Source organism: Lithobates pipiens, unplaced genomic scaffold (genome assembly GCF_037356315.1).
Source record: "Lithobates pipiens isolate NorthernLeopardFrog02 unplaced genomic scaffold, aLitPip1_a1.2 Scaffold_51, whole genome shotgun sequence".
Classification (NCBI taxonomy): domain Eukaryota; kingdom Metazoa; phylum Chordata; class Amphibia; order Anura; family Ranidae; genus Lithobates; species Lithobates pipiens.
In genome coordinates, this window is record NW_027507874.1 from 2002661 (window position 1) to 2022907 (window position 20247).

Sequence of the window (20247 nt, forward strand, 5' to 3'; positions counted from 1 at the left end):
CCCAGCCTAGGACGTCTTTGCCCAACCTGCATGCGGAACTGCGACGATACGGGGAGATCTCGGGTTATAAAATGAATGCCTCCAAGTCGGTGGCCCTCCCGATCCATATACCACTGGCGGAGGAAACCCACCTTCGCTCTGTGTTTCCCTACAGGTGGGAGAACTCCTCCCTTAAATATTTGGGGGTTTTCATCACCCCATCCTTCCATACTTTGTATCAGGCCAACTTCCCCCCCCTTTACCGGGGGATTAGGGAACTTATCCATAAATGGAAGGCACACCAACTATCGCTCATAGGGCGGCTCGCGTCCATCAAAATGGTAATTCTCCCCAAACTCCTTTACTTATTCCAGACGCTTCCGGTCCAGATCCCCTACGCGCACCTCCGTTTGCTCCAGAAGGACTTGCTGAAGTTCCTGTGGACCTATAAAAAACATTGGGTTCCTGCCTCCGTTATGACTGCTCTGCGCTCGGACGGCAGCCTGGCGTTCCCCGACTTGGTTAGGTACTATCAAGCGGCACAGCTCCGGGCCATAGTCTCCTGGTTCCCACAACGGTCGTACAACAAGTGGTCGGAGATTGAGAAGCTATGGCTAGCCCCGGTGCACCCAAACAGCCTGCTCTGGGGAGCGGACGTACAGATTGATACGAACCGGCTATTAGGGCCGATGGTCCAGCTCACCCAGCTCTGGGGGAAACTCTCCCGGGAGCACAGGCTCCACTCGGAGGCATCCGTGCTGACCTCGTTTCTTTGTAACCCTAAACTCCCGGACAGCCTAACCCACCAGATGTCATGGCCCTGGGCATCCCGAGGATTATTTCACTTGGGACATCTAGTAGACCCCAGATCGAGAAAACTGCTGTCTTTCTCGGAGCTGCAGACTAAACACGACCTCCCCCGACAGGCCTTCTACAGTTATCTTCAGATCAGACATTTTGCGCAAACCATAGCCCCGAGGCTCCAATTCTCCCCACCCTCCCCGTTCGAACTGATTATACTTGAGGGACGAAACCGCAGGGGAATGATATCAGACCTCTACCGCATCCTTAACTCGCACCACTTTCACACAAGGGGCAAGCACAAGTATATGTTGTGTGGCAGCAAGCAGGTAAAGTCACCTGGTTGTATTCAGGATGGGAAATATGTGTGTCCTAGATTCAGGCTTTATGCAGACTTTTACAATTAGAGGGGAAGAGTTAATGAGCCCAGCTGTAGTAGGTGGGCTCATTAAGACCTCTACAAAAAACCCCAGCATGCATAGGGAGATGCTCCATCCTGGAACCAGTTTTTGTGTTGTATAGACTGGGGAGTGTGACACCTGTTCTGTGCGGTGAGTTAACGCCTGTGTGGCAAATCTCTACAACAGGGACAGGGACTGGGGCAGCACAAGGCTGTTCTCAGTTGTTAGACAGGGAGTCTACGTGTGTAGTTAGAGGTCAAGCTGACCAGGATTTATTTTCTTGTTTTATTTTGTTTGGCTGTTATATGTATCACTGCATGTAGCCTAAATAAACCGGATCTTTTGTTTTTTGAACCTACACCGCTGTCTGCTGTGCCTGACTTTGTGTTGTGAACCCATCCAGGGGGTCACACACACCCGCTGCCGAGCTAACCCCTCACAGTTGAGATGGGAAAGGGAGTTGGGTGAGGAACTTCCGCTGGAAGCCTGGCAGGGGGTGTGGAGGCAGGCAGCTAAGTCCTCTCTATGTACCCTTTACAAGGAGAATTTCTATAAAATTCTCTACCACTGGTACCAGACCCCAGCGGTACTCCACAAAATGTATCCCTCCGCCTCTGATCGCTGCTGGCGCTGCCTGAAGGACAGGGGCACCCTGTTCCATATATACTGGACTTGCCCTTTGATAGCCCCTTTCTGGAAATCCATCCAACAGCTCCTTACCCGGGTATTTGAGGTCTCTGTCCCGTTCATACCCAAGTTCTTCCTATTTGGCTTATCCCAACCAAAGATGTCTAAGCCATCTAGGAAGCTTCTACGACATATCCTCACAGCAGCTCGTTGCCTAATAGCTCTCAACTGGAAGAGCCGACTGGCCCCCTCTATGGAAGCCCTTTATTCCAGGATAAAGGACGTAGAACTTATGGAGAAACTAACTGCCAGAATACGGGACAGGCTGGAGGAATTTGACCAAGTCTGGGAGAGATGGCGGCTGCGGGAGGACTAGGGGCGACCTGGATGGGGTATGGCGACTTGGATCTCTGGCACTTTCTTCTCTTCTTCTTTTCTGTCTTTTCCCTTTCCACCTCCCCTGTTTTTATAGCGGACTTAGTCTGTTACAAGTTCAGTGTTTTGCATAGGCCGCAGGGCAGCGCATACTGGGCCGTGGGGGTCGTGGGAGGGGCAGCTGACTTTTGGTGTCCCCTGCCCCCCAGCACCCCACTGCCCAAGCTACTGATATCTACTGCACATGCCTGTAATATGACACTGCATATCACATGTCTATTCTTATTCTTGCAAAGCTATGTAGTTACTCGCCTACTGCTGTACTTCTGTACTGTTTGTGTTCCTATGCAACCGCTGGAAATTAATAAAACGTTATTTGATTAAAAAAAAGCAACGGTCAGGACCTGTCTCCTGGCTATACCTGAGGGACGCACAATTTACTAAAGACACTATTATACCAGTCATTAGATGTCTCTTTCAAACAAGGAAGCTAATTGCTCAACAATGGCACTCACACTCGGGCCCGTCAGTTGAAACTTGGCTAGCAACCATAAAAACGACAATTGGTAATGAGAGGGTCTTTTTTATTAAACAAGGTAATAATAAGAAGTTTATGAGTTTATGGGGGCCTTGCTTGTGGAAGTTGGGGATCCCACCTTAAGTAGACGGGCTGTAATAGTTTCTGCCACAAAAAACTGATTCTTCCTATGGGTGCCTGGCTTTTTCTTTCCTTTTCCTTTTTTTTCTTTTTCTTCTTATTATTGCTTTTCTCTTTTGTGCTGGGTTGGTTCTCCCCCCTTCTATGGCTCTCCTGTTGGCCTCTCCACGATTCTTTCGGTAATCAGTGAATGAGATTGCCATAGAGCTGGGGAGGGGGGAGAGGAAAGTTAGATTTAAATCAGGTATACGATGTGATCCTATGGAGATGACGGGGGGGTCGGAGGGGGGGGATTGGGTAGGGAGAAGGGGGAGGAAAATAAAATATAGGTATTAGACGTTAGGGTACTAGGTATAGTCATTGTGTCTACCCCGAGAACACCAATGGTGTTGAGGTTTCCGCTTAACTTATTCTCACTTATTTTTAAATGTTATGAATTTTTTATGTGATCACAAGGAATCTTTGAAAGGGAAAAAAAAAAAAAAAAAAGCTATGTAATTAAATATGCCACGATGATGTGGAACCATGAATGAGACACAAATGAGCTGCAAGGTGAATCAAGTCTCTTGCATAAGATCACTGATGTGGCAAAAAAAAAGAGTTTCCTTCACTGGAAAGGGGGGGGGGGGGGGTTCAAGCTCAACCCCTAAAAAACAACCCCACACCATAATTCCCCTCCACCAAATGATTTGGTCCAGTGCACAAAGCAAGGTCCATAAAGACATACATGAGCTAGTTTGGGGTGGAGGAACTTGACTGGTCTGCACAGAGTCCTGGCTTCAGCCTGATAGAACACCTTTGGGATGATTTAGAGCAGAGACTGCAAGCCAGGCCTTCTCGTCCAAAATCAGCGCCTGACCTCACAAATGCATTTCTGGAAGAATGGTCAGACATTCCCATAGACACACTGCTAAACCTTGTAGACAGCCTTCCCAGAAGAGTTGAAGCTGTTATAGCTGCAAAGGGTGGGCCAACTTAATATTGAACCCTACAGACCAAGACTGGGATGTCATTAAAGTTCATGTGCGTGTAAAGGCAGGTGTCCCAATACTTTTGGTAATATAGTGTTCCTATTTCTCATTTATTTTTTTAATATATTAAATAATGACAAACTAAGCCTATAAATATATATTTTTTTCCATGGACAGGAGCCTACCGTTTTGTCTCTGCGCCGATGGCATCTGACCTCCTTTCACCTGGTGACTCTCCCTTGTATTTTCCTCTGTAATTAAAATGAAATATTCACATGTTGATAACTTGGTTCCTTATTCAAAAATGATTTTGATTCTAATTTTTACTACTTGTGTATATAGCCAGGGTGGAGCTTAGACAAAGATTTAAAGTGCCCAATAGCCCAGACATACAAATAAAAGTGATTAAAGAGTTAGAAAAAATATTTTCCCAGGTAGTTTTGCTAAAAACTAAATTTTATAAGCTATGATGTAATTCACATCATCTTACCAATGTAGCAATAAGACTGATCATGTTAAAGATAATACTAATATCCGCATGTCGTATATATAGAGTAGTGTATGGGGGAGAATAGTCTTTAATTGGCAAAACTGGAGTTTAAAGCACTTTATGGGCGGTTTGTTTTCTGTTTGTTTTTGTTTACTCACCTGATCCACCAGAAAATGCCACTCCCCCATGTCCAGCGGTGGACTGTTCCTGACGTCATCACATCCAGAGCAGGTCTATGAGCATAATGACATCAGGAACAGTCCACTGCACAAAACCGATTGACTGCGGGGGGGATTGGGGTTTGGGCAGGGGCCAAAGAGACTGGTCTTGCACTGGGAGGATTAGGTGATAATATCTCAGCTCTCCAAATCCTTAGACAAAAATGAGTCATTAACCCATACACTGCAGGGTAAAAAAAAGAAAAAATTGTCCGGAATTCTTCTTTGACAGAATTCTTCTTCTTCTTCCCTCGGGAGGAAGTGGAATACCGGGGTTATGGCTGCAGCAATATGTCATAACCCTAGTATTGTTTGTTTCAGCCGGCAATTCTCTAACTGATAAAAGTGGTTTGAGAAGTCTATTTGCCCCTGGATCACTTTTAGAAGCGGTGGTGTAGCCCCCCCCCTCCCTTACCGGTGGTTCTTGCCCCGAGAATTGATCAAGCGGTTGCGGCGACTGGTAATAAAGACGATCAGAGGAAAGATGGCCTAGGAGGTCCGGTGCAATGTCATGACGTCACTTCCGGTTCCGGTCCAATGTAAACAAGGGCATTTTTTTTTTAAAAAGCATTAGATCAATGTTTTTTTTTTGTTTGTTTTTTTATTAAATGCTTTACATTATACAGAATAGATGTGGGGTCTTATTAACATCACATCTCTCCACAAAGAAGACCTGTCACTGCTTATTTCTATCACAAGGGATGTTTACATTTCCTGTAATGGGAATAAAAGTGGTCATAGCTAAAATTTAAAGGGACAGAGTGAAAATAAATAAAATGTAATAGAGGATATAGTAAAAAGGAAAAAAAATGAAATCTCTCCGGTCACCCCATGCCTGTATATGTATCACGACCACCAGTGGCGGCTGGTGTTCTTTGTTTATTTTGGGGGAGCAGTAAACACCCGCCCCTGACACCCACATATGTAAGCTGTGTTCAAACCAAACATGTGAGGTATCGCCGCGAACAGCAGAGCAGGAGCAATTATTCTAGCACTGGATCCCCTCTGTAACAATAAGCTGGTAAGCTTTAGATTTAAAAAAATAAAAAATAAATAAAGTGTATATTTACCAGAAAATCAACTTCACATATACCGTGTGACATACAAAGAGTGAACATTTTATTCTCTAGGGTCTCTGCTAAAAATATATTATATAATGTTTGGGGGTTCATAGCAATTTTCTAGCAAAAAATACAGATTTTTACATACAGAGAAGCGTCAGAGAGAAGCGTCAGAATTGGCCCGGTAGGAAAACGCCCCCAAAAAAAAAGACCAACGTTTTAAAACATAGACCAATATATACCATCTGGATACACAGCTGGGGTCTCAGACAGGTCATCCTTCCTGGATTCCTCTTCCTCTGGAAGGCTGGGGGCCGGAGATAGCTGTTCAGGTGACCCAATGTATTCTGACTCTTCTGCAGAAAAGAGCGGGAAAATGAAAATAATGTAGCCCTACTCATTCACATGGGGGGGGGGGGGGGGCTGGTGCAGGATCCGGGGCTCCCTTTCTTGAAGGGGGCTTCCATATTCTGTTCTAATAAATAGTTACACATAGAAATGTACTGTTCTGACTTACAAACAAATTTGACATAAGAACAAACCTACAGTCCCTAAATTATTCGTAACTCAGGGACCGCCTGTAGTGAATGAACCTTTTTCAAAGTCGGACTGACACAAGTCGGACCAGTTAGGACGGCTCTCATAGGGAATCATTATTTTTGAGATGTCATGCGACTCTCACAGTCGGAGCACATGTTGGACCAGTGTGAACGGGGCCTAAATTGAATTCATTTTCTTATTCCCAACTGATTTTGTTGGTTGGGGCGGGCACATACAAATAAAACGAATGGTCTCTCAAGTTAAACCACAAAACAAAAAGAATCTTATTAGAATATTTATGCTATGCCCACTGGAAATAAAAATGGATGGATCTGAATCAAATGGGATCATTTGTTATGTGGTTACGTTAATTTGGATGTTTCAAACATTTTCAAAAGGCCCAAACTATCGTGTCATCCAAACAAAACAAATAAATACAATTGATTGTTTTCATTATAATTTATTTTGGATTCGTTGACATTCGTTACTATTGTGATTCGGAGATTCGGATACCTCCAAATCTGCGAATAACACAAATTTCGCCCAAATTTTGAAACGAATCGCACATGTCTACAACTAACACTACATCAGATATCAGCTACAAAATGATGTATATCTATCAAAGTGTAAATAAAGCCAAGAACAAAAATGTAATATTTTGCAGCTTGCCAAACCTTGAATGTGGTGGCTGCACTGGTTTTATTTTAGTCTTTTTTTACCTTTTATATTCACCTGGTGATCCTGCCAGTAACACACTTCCTGTCCTAGGATGACAACATTGTCAGCACTGTATGTATGGAAGGGAACCATTGTTACTCTAGGACAGGAAGTGTGTTAAGACTACATTACACCACCTCTGCTCTTCCTTTCCAGAGAGCACAAGAAATTAAATGATTTCTAGCAGGATCAACAGGTATTTATCTGCACTTAACGAATGGGTAAAAACAAAATGCTGTCAATGGTAAACACCATACTGGCAAACATTAGCTTATATTCCTCAGGCAGCCGGAGGCAGTGCAGGTCCTCCATATAGCAGTCCTGGTGTAGAAAAGACTATGGCGCTCTTTTTGGAGCTTACCAATTCTGTCAGTGCTCAAGTGGGCGCCCTCCAACCCTGTCATGACCTCCTCGCCAACGACCAAAAGCAACTCTTCCTCGTATTCTGTTAGTTTAAGATCCATGGGTGTACTGCCCCCGGTGCCACGGGGGTATTTTTTATGAGCGGCTAGTTTAGTCCTGAGGTACCTGGAATTACAAAACACAATATTAAAGTGAAAAGCGGACCAAACTGTTTTTGTTTACCTTTGGAAAGAATTTAGAAGAGTTCTACCTCTTCTAAATCTCACCAGTGAGCACACAGATGCAAAAGCGATATGCTCATCGGGGAGATTTTTCCACAATTCCTACCCTGGTAACAAGACAGGAAGTGACGGTAAACCTTGTAAACCAATGGGAACCAACAAATCCCAGTAAACCAATGGGGGCACAGTCAGCTATAAAACGAAGAACAAATTGTTTGAAATTAGAACCTACCTTTTGATATCTGACAGGCGTTTCTTGCAGTGGTGCACCGTCCTGCCGTAATGGCTGACTGCATTAACTGCCGAAACCACGGTCTGCCACAGGTACTTTTTTTGCGCAAATGATATTTTCTGAGACTGAGCCCCGTACAGACTCGTCCAGTTATCCATCACTGTGTGGACAAGGACACAATTCTCCTCATGGGAGAATCTGATGTTCCTCAAGCCACCACCTAACTTTTTCGGTGGACCAGCCTCATCTTCATCATCCTCACTGCTAAGAGTGGCAGAAGCTAGAGCTCGCTTCCGGCCACCTGTTCTTGCACGAGTGCTGCTTTTCCCCATTAGCGCTGCTCTCCTTTTAAACAGGCTCCTGTGAGGGGTATGGTGGGTAGCGGGAGGGGAGTGATCTGGAAAACTTCTCCCGGATGTGGAGGGATCAGACGACAGTTCAGCATTCTGGAAAACTGGATGGACATTCGGGGTGATGGGGTTCTCTTCTGAAGAATCAAATGCGCCGTCATCTTCCAATTCACCCTCTGGAGAGATAATGGGTCGTTTCTCCCAGTTATTCCTCATGTAATGTACATCTGAAGGAAATAAGTATTGCATTTTGCTACAGCCTTTAGTAAATTTGGATCATGCCAATACAAGTCACTGAAACAAATTTTTATTAAATATATGAGCAAGAGACAACTGCATCCCATTCTATGGGATCTAACTTTTTGGAGCATACACAACATTCTGTAAGAATTATTATGCTGCTCCAAAAACAGATAATTTTTTTCCCTTCATTGTATGACCTTTTTAAAGTTGCCAGTTTAGCTTTTTGGTTTGCTAATCCCCCTTAACCCCCACCGCTGGCAACAATAGAAACCAGCTTCTTCTAACATTTTGCACCCATGAATTGGTGGCAATGCTTTTTATTATTTTTTGTTAGGATTTGATCTGGTGTCTGAAAGGCCACTGGTCCCTTCCAATGAAATTCAGTCTATTATTCCCTGGTCCTGATGGTATTGGTCACACATTGTCATAGATCTCTGTGTACAGCTGTAGGAAATGGTATACCTGACATCTGGTGGCAGCAATGGGGGTGACGCTAAGCCCTTAACATTGATCGATGACCTTGTCAACTTAGCTGTTCCTGGAACCTTCTCTAAGTCTCTCTAATTCTGTGGCAGCAATGGGAGTGATGTTCACCCCTTATGACTGTTCAGATAATCTGGTCCACTTACCTGTCTCCAGAACCTTCTTTAAGGATCTCTAAATCTGTGGCAACAATGGGAGTGATGTTTAATGGAAAGTGCTAATGCGCTACACCTCACTCGAGATAAAAAGGGGTGTGTGATAACAAATCTAAATAAACTAATTTTATATATGTGTAAAAAAAAAATTTTTTACCAAATCTACTAAAAAAGTGGAAGCAGCCAAGCAATAAATAGTAATCTCAGTACTACATAGAAAATCAGTGTTAATAATAAATGCGGCGCTGCCAGCAAACTATACTATAATATATAAAACAATAATAAATAAATGACCAGTGAAATAAGTGAATCCACCTCACACAGTGTTACTATGTGCAATGAACGCAATAGACACTAAAATTAGTGCGTGTATAAAACCATCATGACATCATACATAAATAAATAATCAGAGAAATTTTGGACGTGACTAAAATAAAAAATATAAAAAGTGCACATAAATGTAATAAACAATATAACGTGCTGACTTATTTAAAAGTCCATGAAATAGCTTCGTGAGTGTATAATCAAGTCCATGCAAAAAACGTGATTTCCAAATCAGTGATATTCCAGCAAACAACTTCAGTGCCAAACTTCAGTGCCAAAACAGGTGCACCAAACCGTTTCCCCCAGCCTCTCACCTCAAAAGCTTAGTAAGCAGACTCAGAGTAAAGCCCAAAGGCTATTCCCTTCTCTTCCATCCAGCAGATAGTACAAAGCTGCACATTCCTTTCCCAGACTCTTCCGTTACCTCTCAGTACAATGTACGGCACGCAGAGTATGCAAATAAAGGACAGGGGGGGACTCTCATGTGTAGTAATTCATAAAAAGAATTTAATGAAATAACTATACACTTACATTAAGGCTAAGAACAGCGGGTAACATCGAATCATTCGAACTTCCGGTCTCGGCCGCGACCAGAAGTAACACGTGTAGCACCACAGCTCCTTTCCCTGACGCGTTGCGTCACTCCCTCGTGACTTTCTCAAAGGGTTAACATATATTTTTATATATATATATATATATATTATTATATATAGTTTTATATATTATAGTATAGTTTGCTGGCAGCGCCGCATTTATTATTAACAATGGGAGTGATGTTCATCCCTTACGAATGATCAGATGACCTGATCCACTTACCTGTTCCTGGGTCCTTCTCTAAGGATCTCTAAATCTGTGGCAGCAATGGGAGTCATGTTTGCCCCTTACAAATTATCAGATGACCTGGTCTACTTACTTGTTCCTGGAACCTTGAGAGAACTTTAAGGCTGTCTAAATCTGTGGCAACAATGGGAGTGATATTCACCCCTTATGAATGTTCAGATGACCTAGTCCACTTACCTGTTTCCAGAACCTTCTTTAAGGATCTCTAAGCCCTTGTACACACGGTCGGAGAATCTGTCGGAATTTGTCCTATCGGACCGTGTCGTCGGATAATCCGACTGTGTGTGGTATGCATCGGACTGATTCCGTCGGAATATCCGTCGGACCCAATTTTCCAACATGTTGGAAATATTTCCTGACCAACTGGGCTGATCGGACATACTCCGATCATGTGTAGAGAATTTTGATCGGACCAAGTGCCACACATGCTCACATCAAATTACTACATCAAAGCTATTGGCTACTAGCCTGAATGTAGTGCCATCGTAACGAAATTACGTCATCACGTTCTGAAAGATCGGATTTTTCGCCAACTTTGTCCGACCGTGTGTATGCAACAGTTTCGGACAAGATCCGACTGACAAAATCCAACGGGCAAAATCCGATGGATTTGGTTGTTGAAATCTCCGATCGTGTGTACAGGGGCATAATCTGTGGCAGCAATGTGAGTGATGTTCACCCCTTAGGAATGATCAGATGAGCTGGTTAGCTGACTGGGTTCTGAACCCTTCAGAGTATTAAAAGGTTCTCTAAATTAATGGCAGCAACAGGGGGGTGGCGTTCGCCCCTTAGGATTGATATATGACCTGATAAGTTGGTCTGGACTTTTCATAGGACTAAAGGACCCTTTAAAATAGGCCCATGCCAACACAGGAGGAGGGTTTGTCCATTTGTGACAGTAATAAATCAGTTGTAAAATGTGACAACATTAAAGTGCCCGAGGAAGGAACCCAAATGAGCCCTAAAAGGTTGTCCCTTTTTTAACTTAAGTCAGCCGATAAAATGGGTCACCTAAATTCTAAGACATCTGCATTAAAGTGTATCTAAGAAAAGTAAAATAAAGTAAGCAGCATATGCTATCCAGCAACCCCTGAAACTGTGCTAAACTCACCCAATTTACCTTGGTATGCACTTCTGGTGGCCTGTGCTGTAAAACATCCTCTCCCTTTGCTTCCTGTGTCACTTATCACATTTGAACCTCAAATACAGGTTTGAATTCATTTGTAGCCTAGGATAAAAAGATTTTAGTGCTCGTCATATTTCATCAACAGCTAGAGTCTGAAAGAGTCTGATGGCTCCTGACTCCCCCACTGGGCACATACTGTCTCCCCATTACTGTCTACTGACAGAGGAGGGGGGAGAAGAAGAGATTGTTGTAGTGACTGAACAAGGAGAATCTGGGCCTTTTCTGTAGATTGAGAGTGTATTCACACCTGAGGGACGCAACGCGTTTGGTACAAAAGTAAGCTTTTCTGGATTTAGTGGTGTTTATTACTCACCTGTGCTGATCTCTGGAGGAATTTCCTCCTCCTTACATAACTTATCACCCTTCTCATAGCTCTCTTCTGCTTCCTCTTTCACTTCAACTTTAATATTAAAAAGATCTTCACCCTGAATAACAGAGAACAATAAAAACATATACATTTTATTACTGATTAAACCCCATAAGAAGTCTCAGGGGAAATGTTTTATATAATTTCAGTGTGCAGGGAAACAATGAGGCCCATTTCACACTGGTGCTGTTTAGTCATGTTTTTCCAGAGCGACAAAGGTGCATGAAAACTATTCCCTATCAAATCCTATGTAACTGTTCACACTGCGGGTGTGCTGTGCTTTAAAAAGTCCTGCATGCCCCATTGGCTTACAATGGAATGTGCCTTTTTTGGAGTGGCTTTTCAAAATTGTACCAAAAAGGCAATTTCCATTTTAAGTTAATAGGAACACATCAAAAATGCATCAATGTGAAAAGGCCCTTCGTTTCTTACTACTATTTCACTTTCTAAATCAGCTCCTGTGACAGTGGAAAATCCTGTGTCCTGTATGGCTAGAGCTCAGCAATACATTTATTTATATTCCCCTGTTGATCTGGCCAGTAAGGCCGCGTACACACGGGCGGATTGTCTGCCCAACTAAGTTCGTCAGACAATCCGACAGACAGTCCGTTCAACTTTTGAATGAACGGACTTGACCACACACGATGAACAGACAGTCCGCTGAAAACTTGCGCGATGACGTGTACAGCACGTACGACGGGACTAGAAAAACGACGTCCAATACACTGCAATGCAACCTTCGGCCGTGTAAATCCTTTCTGAGCATGCGCCATACTTAGTCCGTCCAACTTGCCTACACACGAGCGGACTGTCCGCTGAAACCAAGTTTGGACGGACAAAACCAAGTTTGGACGGACAAAATTACGGAAATTCCGAAAGACAAAGTCCGTCAGACTGTCCGCTGAAAAAGTCTGCTGAAGCCCACACACGAGCGGATTGTCCGCTGAAACACGGTTCAGCGGACTAAGTTGGGCAGACAATCCGCCCGTGTGTACGCGGCCTTAGTCTGTTATTTTTTAACAGACCAAGCTGGCCAGAAAAGTGGCAGTTAGCAGGGTGAAACAAACTACTTGCCACTGTAAGTGGTGCTTACAATGGTCAGCTTTTATTTGTTTAAAACCTTTATCCCAAAAGAAAAAGAAAAAATCTTCAGTCACACTGATTATAAAGTATGAGCTGGAGTATGGTTATAGTTTTCTACTAAGTATATCTAAAGTATAACTAAAGCTGCTAGTGCATCCAACACTACCCTCTCCCCAGAATGACAGTAAAAAGGATTACTCCACCATCCAGAGTAACTTTTTTGTTTTAGCGTTTAATATTGCTGTAATATGCATGTATGGTGCCTTGAAAAAAAAAGTTCATACCCCTTGAAATTTTCCACATTTTGTCATGTTACAACCAAAAACGTAAATAAATTTTATTGGGATTTTATGTGATAGACCAACACAAAGTGGCACATAATTGTGAAGTGGAACCAAAATGATAAATGGCTTTCTGGCACAATGATTTTTTTTACATAAAAATGGAAAACAGATAACAAATTCCCATGCAGGGGATATAAGCATGAAGCACAATACAGAAGTTCACACAAAAATACAAAGTATAGACTAACAGTGTGTCAGGGCTGGGCTCAGCCCTTCCTTCTCTAAGCTGGCTGCTCAGTTGTCGGCTAATTGCCAGCTCCTATCTCTCCACAGTTACTCTGCTGTTGATATCCTGCTCGTCAGTCCTGCCTTCTTAAGATGTCCAGTCCAGTGGATCTTTGCTTCGCCTTGATCAACATCACAGAGACAATCTCCTGTGTGCCTGTTTAAAGACTTGCTTTGCTGACATCCCTTCTGGCTTCAGATCCTGCTGGATGTTTCACTACGTTGATCCCTGACTTCTGGCTTGGCTGACTATCCATTCCGGTTATTGAACTTTGGCTATGTTTTGACTAAGTTTGTTCTTTATACTTTTACTTTTTACTTTTATTATTAATCAAGTGTGATTTAACTGTACTTCTGTCTCGGTCTGCTTTCATAGTATCTGACAAAATGACCCTCAGGTGAGCTGTAGACCCAGGGGCTAGATAATAGAATTTTTGTACTCACCACAAAATCCTTTTCTCTGAAGTTCATTGACGGACACAGCTCCTTTAAATCTTGACCGTAGGGTTATCACGCCACCTTCAGGAGAGTACTAGGCAGAACATGCAACAAATGTAAAAACTGCACAGTTCTGCCCAGGGGTGGTCCCTCTGGCTATAACCCCTCGGCCTTCTTCCTGCAGCTCAGTACGTCAACAAGCAGTACAACGTAAAATAGGAGGGGCGGGTGCTGTGTCCGTCAATGAACTTCAGAGAAAAGGATTTTACGGTGACTACAAAAATACTATTTTCTGTTTCATTCATTGACGGACACAGCTCCTTTAAATCTTGACCGTAGGGTGGGGGGCGCATGCGCGAGGTCTAGCATGGCGGACGTGTCTTGCTAAGGCTCCGCACTCTCCGCCGCCGCTTCGGGACCTAATCGCTGAACCGGGCCCGCAATCCTCATCCTACTGCATCGTGCCTCACCCCCGCCAGCCCTGGCATCCAGTGGAATGGTGCTGACGGGCCATAGAGGGAAGAATAAACCCAAACCCATCAAGGAAGCCCTCGCCCGCGCCTCGTCTAAAATGGCGGCGAAGGCCCTTGCTGCTCAGCAGGTGTCCTCCGCTCCCAGTCGAGAAACTTCAGACAGCGATGAAGACCGGGAGGTGAGCACACACAACCCCTCAGAAGCACCCCCGCTACCGTCCGGAATGATTCCCGGCGATTTCCTCAAACATATGGAGACCATGTTGCAGAAGGCCCTGAAAGCCACATCGGAGCAGATTACAGACCGGCTCTCGAGAGAGATACGCGATATAGGCCAGCGCACTGCGGCCTTAGAATCCAGGGTAGACGACATCGAATTTGCCTTGCAAGAACAAGCCCAGGAACAAATAGCTCTCCGAGAAGAAAATGTCACCCTCCTCTCACGCTGGGAGGATGCTGAGAACCGCTCCCGCAGAGCCAACTTGAGGGTAAGGGGCATACCTGAAACAGTAGATGATGTCCAGTCCTTTGTGACGGCCATGTTCCAAGAATTAGCCCCGGGCATACCCATTGAACGTTTAGAATTTGACAGGGTTCACAGAGCCCTCACCCGACGGCAGGCAGACGGTCCACCTAGAGACATTATTGTTCGGCTACATTTTTTTCGCACAAAAGAACAGCTTCTCAATGCTGCCCGCAACAAAGATTCCCTACAATTCCAAGGGCACGCATATCAATTGTTTTCAGACCTGGCTCCCCTCACCATTGCCAAACGCCGAGCCATGAAACCTCAGATACAAATCCTACTCCATCATCAACTGAAATATACCTGGAGATTCCCATTCGCTATTCAGTTTTCCTATCAAGGACAACAACACACCTGTTCATCTCCGGAGTCCTTACAGCGCCTCTTGGAAGGCCTCCATCTTACTCACCCGGATCCACAGACTGAGACGAATCTGCCTCGTACACCGGCTCGTTCGGCGGCTCATCCTTATTCGGCCACACCGCTTCGTAACTTACCAGGTCCTGCATCAGTTCGCAAAGGAACCCCTGCCAGGCTGTCGGATGGTATAGCCTCCACTCCTAAATCTCGCCCTCCACGCTGACCTGGCTAATCTGGTGCCCCTGACCTCTCTCATGCTACTTTTCTAAAGTTTTTTTTTCTTTTTATTTCCCCTTGCGAGATCTTTTAGGATTTGGACATCCGTGCGGAAGACGACAACTGACCTCTGTACCGGAGGCCATCTTCCACCGAATCCTACTTGTTGGCTGTTCCGTATGTAATTACTTTTTTCTCCCATTGTTTTTTCTCAGTATCATTTTTCCCCAGATTTTTTCGATGCCGGTAGCCCCTAATTTGCAATGATACGCTGACACTTTACACTTGCTTCATGGTCGTTTGATATAACTTGGTAATGTTTCTGTGTTTTTTATTTTTAAGTCTACAAGATTTACCTTAAATTAGTACTGAAAGATGACAGTTTTCTCACTGACCTCCCATATGCAACCCTGTCCCTCCTTACCCTCCTTCTCCTCCCCTTTTCCCTTGTTCCTTTTCCTAGATTTTACCTCCTCCTCCCCACTTCTACCCTGATTTACCCTCCTCCCCATCCTTGCCTACCCCACCCTTACCCTCCCTGTTGTTTGAAAACCTTTGTGATATGGTCCTGCAAAGGTATAATTCTTCAATCTAAATATATCCCTAGTGCTCTCTGTGATACCGTTATTTGGATTAGGTCCTCATGTTTTATCCTTGTTTCCTTTGTATTTGTTTGTTCTTATTTCAATATCGGCTTGGTTTAGCAAACTGTTTTGTTCACGCATTCTTTCCACCCCTGCGGCGTGTGAGAGCGGTCACTGCTCCTCCCTCATTTAATGCACTCTCTCCCGGGCAACATGTTTGGGGCCCTGGGGTTTGGGCATTACCTTGCCGAGCAAACCACCCTGGCATTCGATGGCTTTTGCCTTTTTAAGGTTTGCCCTGCAGTCAAGATTTCATCTTTTTTCTCCTTCTTTCCCCCCTCTATCTCTTCTATCTCCTTTCTTTTGTTCCCTTTCGGTCGGTCGGCTCCTACACCCCATACGCTATCCTATAATATCTCCCACCCTATCTACAGATGGCCCCCCTGAACATATTATCATTAAATGTTAAGGGTCTTAACATCCCTAACAAACGGGTTAAGGCTTTCCGAAATTTCCACTCCCTGAACGCTGGGATAGTAGCCCTCCAAGAAACGCATTTTGCGTTATCCCAAACCCCCAAATATTTTAGCCCCCACTACCCTCAAGTCTTTACAGCTTCGGCGACTACTAAACATAGGGGTGTACTGATAGCGTTCCACCGTTCTTTGCCTTTCACACCCGCCATGGAAATTAAGGACCCTGAGGGCCGTTACATCATTTTAGTTGGTCTACTTCAGGACACTGAAGTCACATTAGTCTCTTATTATGCCCCAAATGGCAACCCTAACCCTTTTTTTTTCACATCTCCTACAGGTTATTCAAACTCACTGCAAAGGCACGCTTTTTGTCTGTGGCGATTCCAACCTAACCCTACATCCCCACCTAGACAAATCACCATATACACCAGAAAGTCACTCCCTCTCGGCTCAGCTTAGGAAGCAGTTTCACGCGGCATCCCTCCTAGACACTTGGAGGGAATGCAATCCCTTGAAGAGGAATTATACGTTCTATTCGCATCCTCACAAATCTTTTTCTAGGATTGATCACATTTTAACTCCGGTGGCCTCCTTCCCAGTCGTGCTCCAATCCGGTATACGCCCGATTCCCTGGTCTGACCACTGCGCCGTTGTCACCACTATTGCCTCGTTGGTTCCCAGAACCCAGAATGGGTCTTGGTGTATGAATGAGGCGCATCTCACTAATCAAACTTACTGCCTTGATATTCGTGTTGCTATAACTGATTACTTACGCCACAACGCTACTACAGGCATATCCCCGGTTCTCCTCTGGGAAGCGCATAAGCCGGTTATTCGGGGCAGTTGCATCTCTCTAGCCACACACATAAAAAGAGACCGTCAACGTAGGCAGCAGCAGTTGGAGGAGGAATACCACCAGCACTTCCTTCAGTTCCAAGACTCGCCCACAGAACCCCATAGACTTACTCTCGAAAAAACCAAACTAGAACTAGACCTTCTACTAGCCGAGTCAGCAGACAAAGTCCTTCGTAGGGCTAATCATACGTTATACACCAAGGCAAATAAACCTGATACCTTCCTAGCCCTACGTCTTCGTCAACCTGATAAGATTCATAAACCAATTAGACTCAAAGTCACCAAAAATTCTTATACAAGCAACCCTGTTAAAATACTAGCCGAATTTCGTGAAAAATTGGCTGACTTATACTCAAATAAAACTCAGTTCTCTCAACAGCAAGCTGAATCCCTTTTTCAAAATCTGTCCATACCTGAATTATCCCTTTCAGATAGGGACTCCATTGATGCTCCGATTACATCGGAGGAAGTCCTGTTGGCTATAAAGTCTCTTAAGCCCCATAAACGTCCTGGCCCTGACGGAATACCCGGTAACTATTATAAAAAAATTTCAGACGTACTAGCCCCTCTACTTACAAACTCATTTAATGCACTATTAAAGCAGCAGGTTCTAGGTAGGGACTCCCTGATGGCCACGATAGCTATGATCCCCAAGCCCAACTCAGACAACACCCTATGGTCTAACTTTCGCCCCATATCCCTACTCAATGTAGATATCAAAATCCTAGCCAAAGTCCTTGCCTTGCGCCTTAATCTGATTATAGGTAAATTGATTCATAAAGATCAGGTAGGGTTTATCCCTCGTAGACAAGCTAGTGACAACATACGCAGAGTCATCCTATTGCAACACCTTGCGAAAGCACGCTCTATTCCTATGCACCTTTTATCCCTAGATATCAGAAAGGCATTTGATACGGTCTCCTGGCCTTATCTGCACTTCATTTTGAAACGCTGGGGTTTCGGCCCCCATTTCCTTCAATGGATTATGTCCCTATATGCTGATCCCCAGGCTTCAGTGAAATACTCAGGGTTTAGCTCCCAAAACTTTCCAATACGTAGAGGGATGCGGCAGGGCTGCCCTTTGTCACCGCAACTATTTGCCTTAGCAATTGAACCCCTGGCCGTGCTTATTAGAGCTCACCCGGATATTAAGGGCTTAGAAGTAGCCTCTACCACCCAGAAATTATGCCTTTTCGCAGATGATGCCCTACTGTTTGTTACTTCCCCACATATTACTATCCCTAACTTGCTTGATCTCCTTGATAAATTTTCTAAAGTATCCGGCCTGGAAGTTAACCAGGCAAAGTCTAGGGCCCTTAACGTAACACTGCCGCGCGACACCATGGCACTTCTTAAGGTTAATTTTCCATTCCAATGGTCCAGCCTTTCTATTCCCTATTTAGGCATAAAACTTACCAGTGACCCCGCAGATCTATTTCGCGCTAATTACCTCCCAATGTTGAAGCACCTCTCGTCTTTGCTCCAAGATTGGCGTCCCCTCTGCATCTCGTGGATGGGACGCATTACAGCTGTCAAGATGTCTTTGCTCCCCAAGCTGCTCTATTTATATAGAGTTCTCCCCATTCCAATACCTTCTTATTTTCATCGTATAATTCAAAACCGGGTTTTTACCTATATATGGGGCCCCATAAAACCTAGGATCTCAAGATCCACTCTGCTCCGCCACTATAGGGCCGGAGGCTTAGGCATACCTCATTTCCAACATTATTATCACGCGGCCCAGCTCGCCCAATTGGCACTTTACCATGCCACGGTTGAAGTTCCTATCTGGGTGAGCCTAGAGGCGGTAGATCTTTACCCTATATCCCTAACTAATCTTCTCTGGCTCCCCCCCGCAGTTCGAGGCCCCGTCTCCAATCCCCTCACCTCTAACTCTATCAAGTTGTGGGATAGATTATGCAAGACATTTCGGTTGATCTCCCCACACTCCCCCTTACTATCCTATATTGGTCACCCTAAATTTTACCCTGCCTGCGCTTCTTCTTTCTCATTCCGAGTGTGGATACAATCAGATCTAACTCGTATATGTGACCTGGTGGCGGGTGGCTCAATCAAATCGTTCCCCTCCCTGCAGGCCCAAAAACAATTACCAAACAGTGAATATTTTCGTTACCTCCAAATTTCACATTTTGTAAAGCAGACTATTGGCCTGACAAGAGGAAGAGGTACGTACACAATTTTTGAAAATATATGTAATTCTGACCCACACGCCCCAGGCATCATATCACAACTGTATGCACATCTTACCTCCCAACCCTCGGCGCTCCCGACATATGCGCAGTGTTGGTCCAGGGACCTCGACCTGCACTTGGAGGAGCACGACTGGTCTGACATCTGGCTACATACTAAGATCTCCTCACAAAATATTGTGGCCCTGGAAGCGAGTTATAAAGTTCTCATGCGTTGGTATCTTGTGCCAGATAGAATAGCAAAATTTCTACCCTCCTACTCCCCAAGCTGCTTTTGCGGCTGTGCCGAGAGGGGGACACATCTACACATCTGGTGGACATGCCCTGTGGTGAAACGCTTCTGGTCTGAAATCTTTCTGATCTTATCCACCTTGTTTGATATCATAATAGACCCTGACCCAGCTTTGGCCCTCCTTAATTTTTATCCAAGCTCATATACCAAGGCTAAGATACGCCTTGCTCTGCAGGTCACTACAGCAGCCAAACAGACAATAGCCAAAGCCTGGAAAACTCCCACCCTACGACTGACCGAAACTAAAAACAGGGTTACGCAGGCAATGATACATAGCAAAATTGAGGCGACCATTCAGGATACTGTCCCTCGACACTCTAAAATTTGGCATCCTTGGGTTGAGCACTATCTACCTCCACATTTTGACCGCCACTTACTAGATCCGTGACAGCATTTTTCCCTGTCTTAGTGTTTAGAAGCTGTTTTAAAGCTACCCAGTGAGAGTCGACCGACCGAAATCCTCGCTTATCTGTTCTTTTCTTCCCCCTTCCCCTCTTTACTCTCCTTTCTCTTCCTTCTGTTCTTTCTTACTACCCCTTTCTCTAGTCTCCCCATCTTTTCCT

The 20247-nt window shown here is 44.5% G+C and overlaps 1 protein-coding gene across 10 annotated transcripts in view; it reads right to left on the reverse strand.

Annotated features, from left to right (window-relative positions):
* Positions 1–20247, reverse strand: part of LOC143957092 (uncharacterized) — a 51079-nt gene that overhangs the window by 17071 nt on the left and 13761 nt on the right. For all 10 annotated transcript variants that reach the window (XM_077467231.1, XM_077467225.1, XM_077467224.1 and 7 more), the window contains 5 exons: positions 11549–11660; positions 7655–8231; positions 7200–7366; positions 5824–5937; positions 3998–4063 (listed from right to left, as the gene is read on the reverse strand). In XM_077467231.1, the coding sequence (XP_077323357.1) occupies positions 3998–4063; positions 5824–5937; positions 7200–7366; positions 7655–8231; positions 11549–11660 (1036 nt within the window). The remainder of the gene's footprint in view (positions 1–3997; positions 4064–5823; positions 5938–7199; positions 7367–7654; positions 8232–11548; positions 11661–20247) is intronic.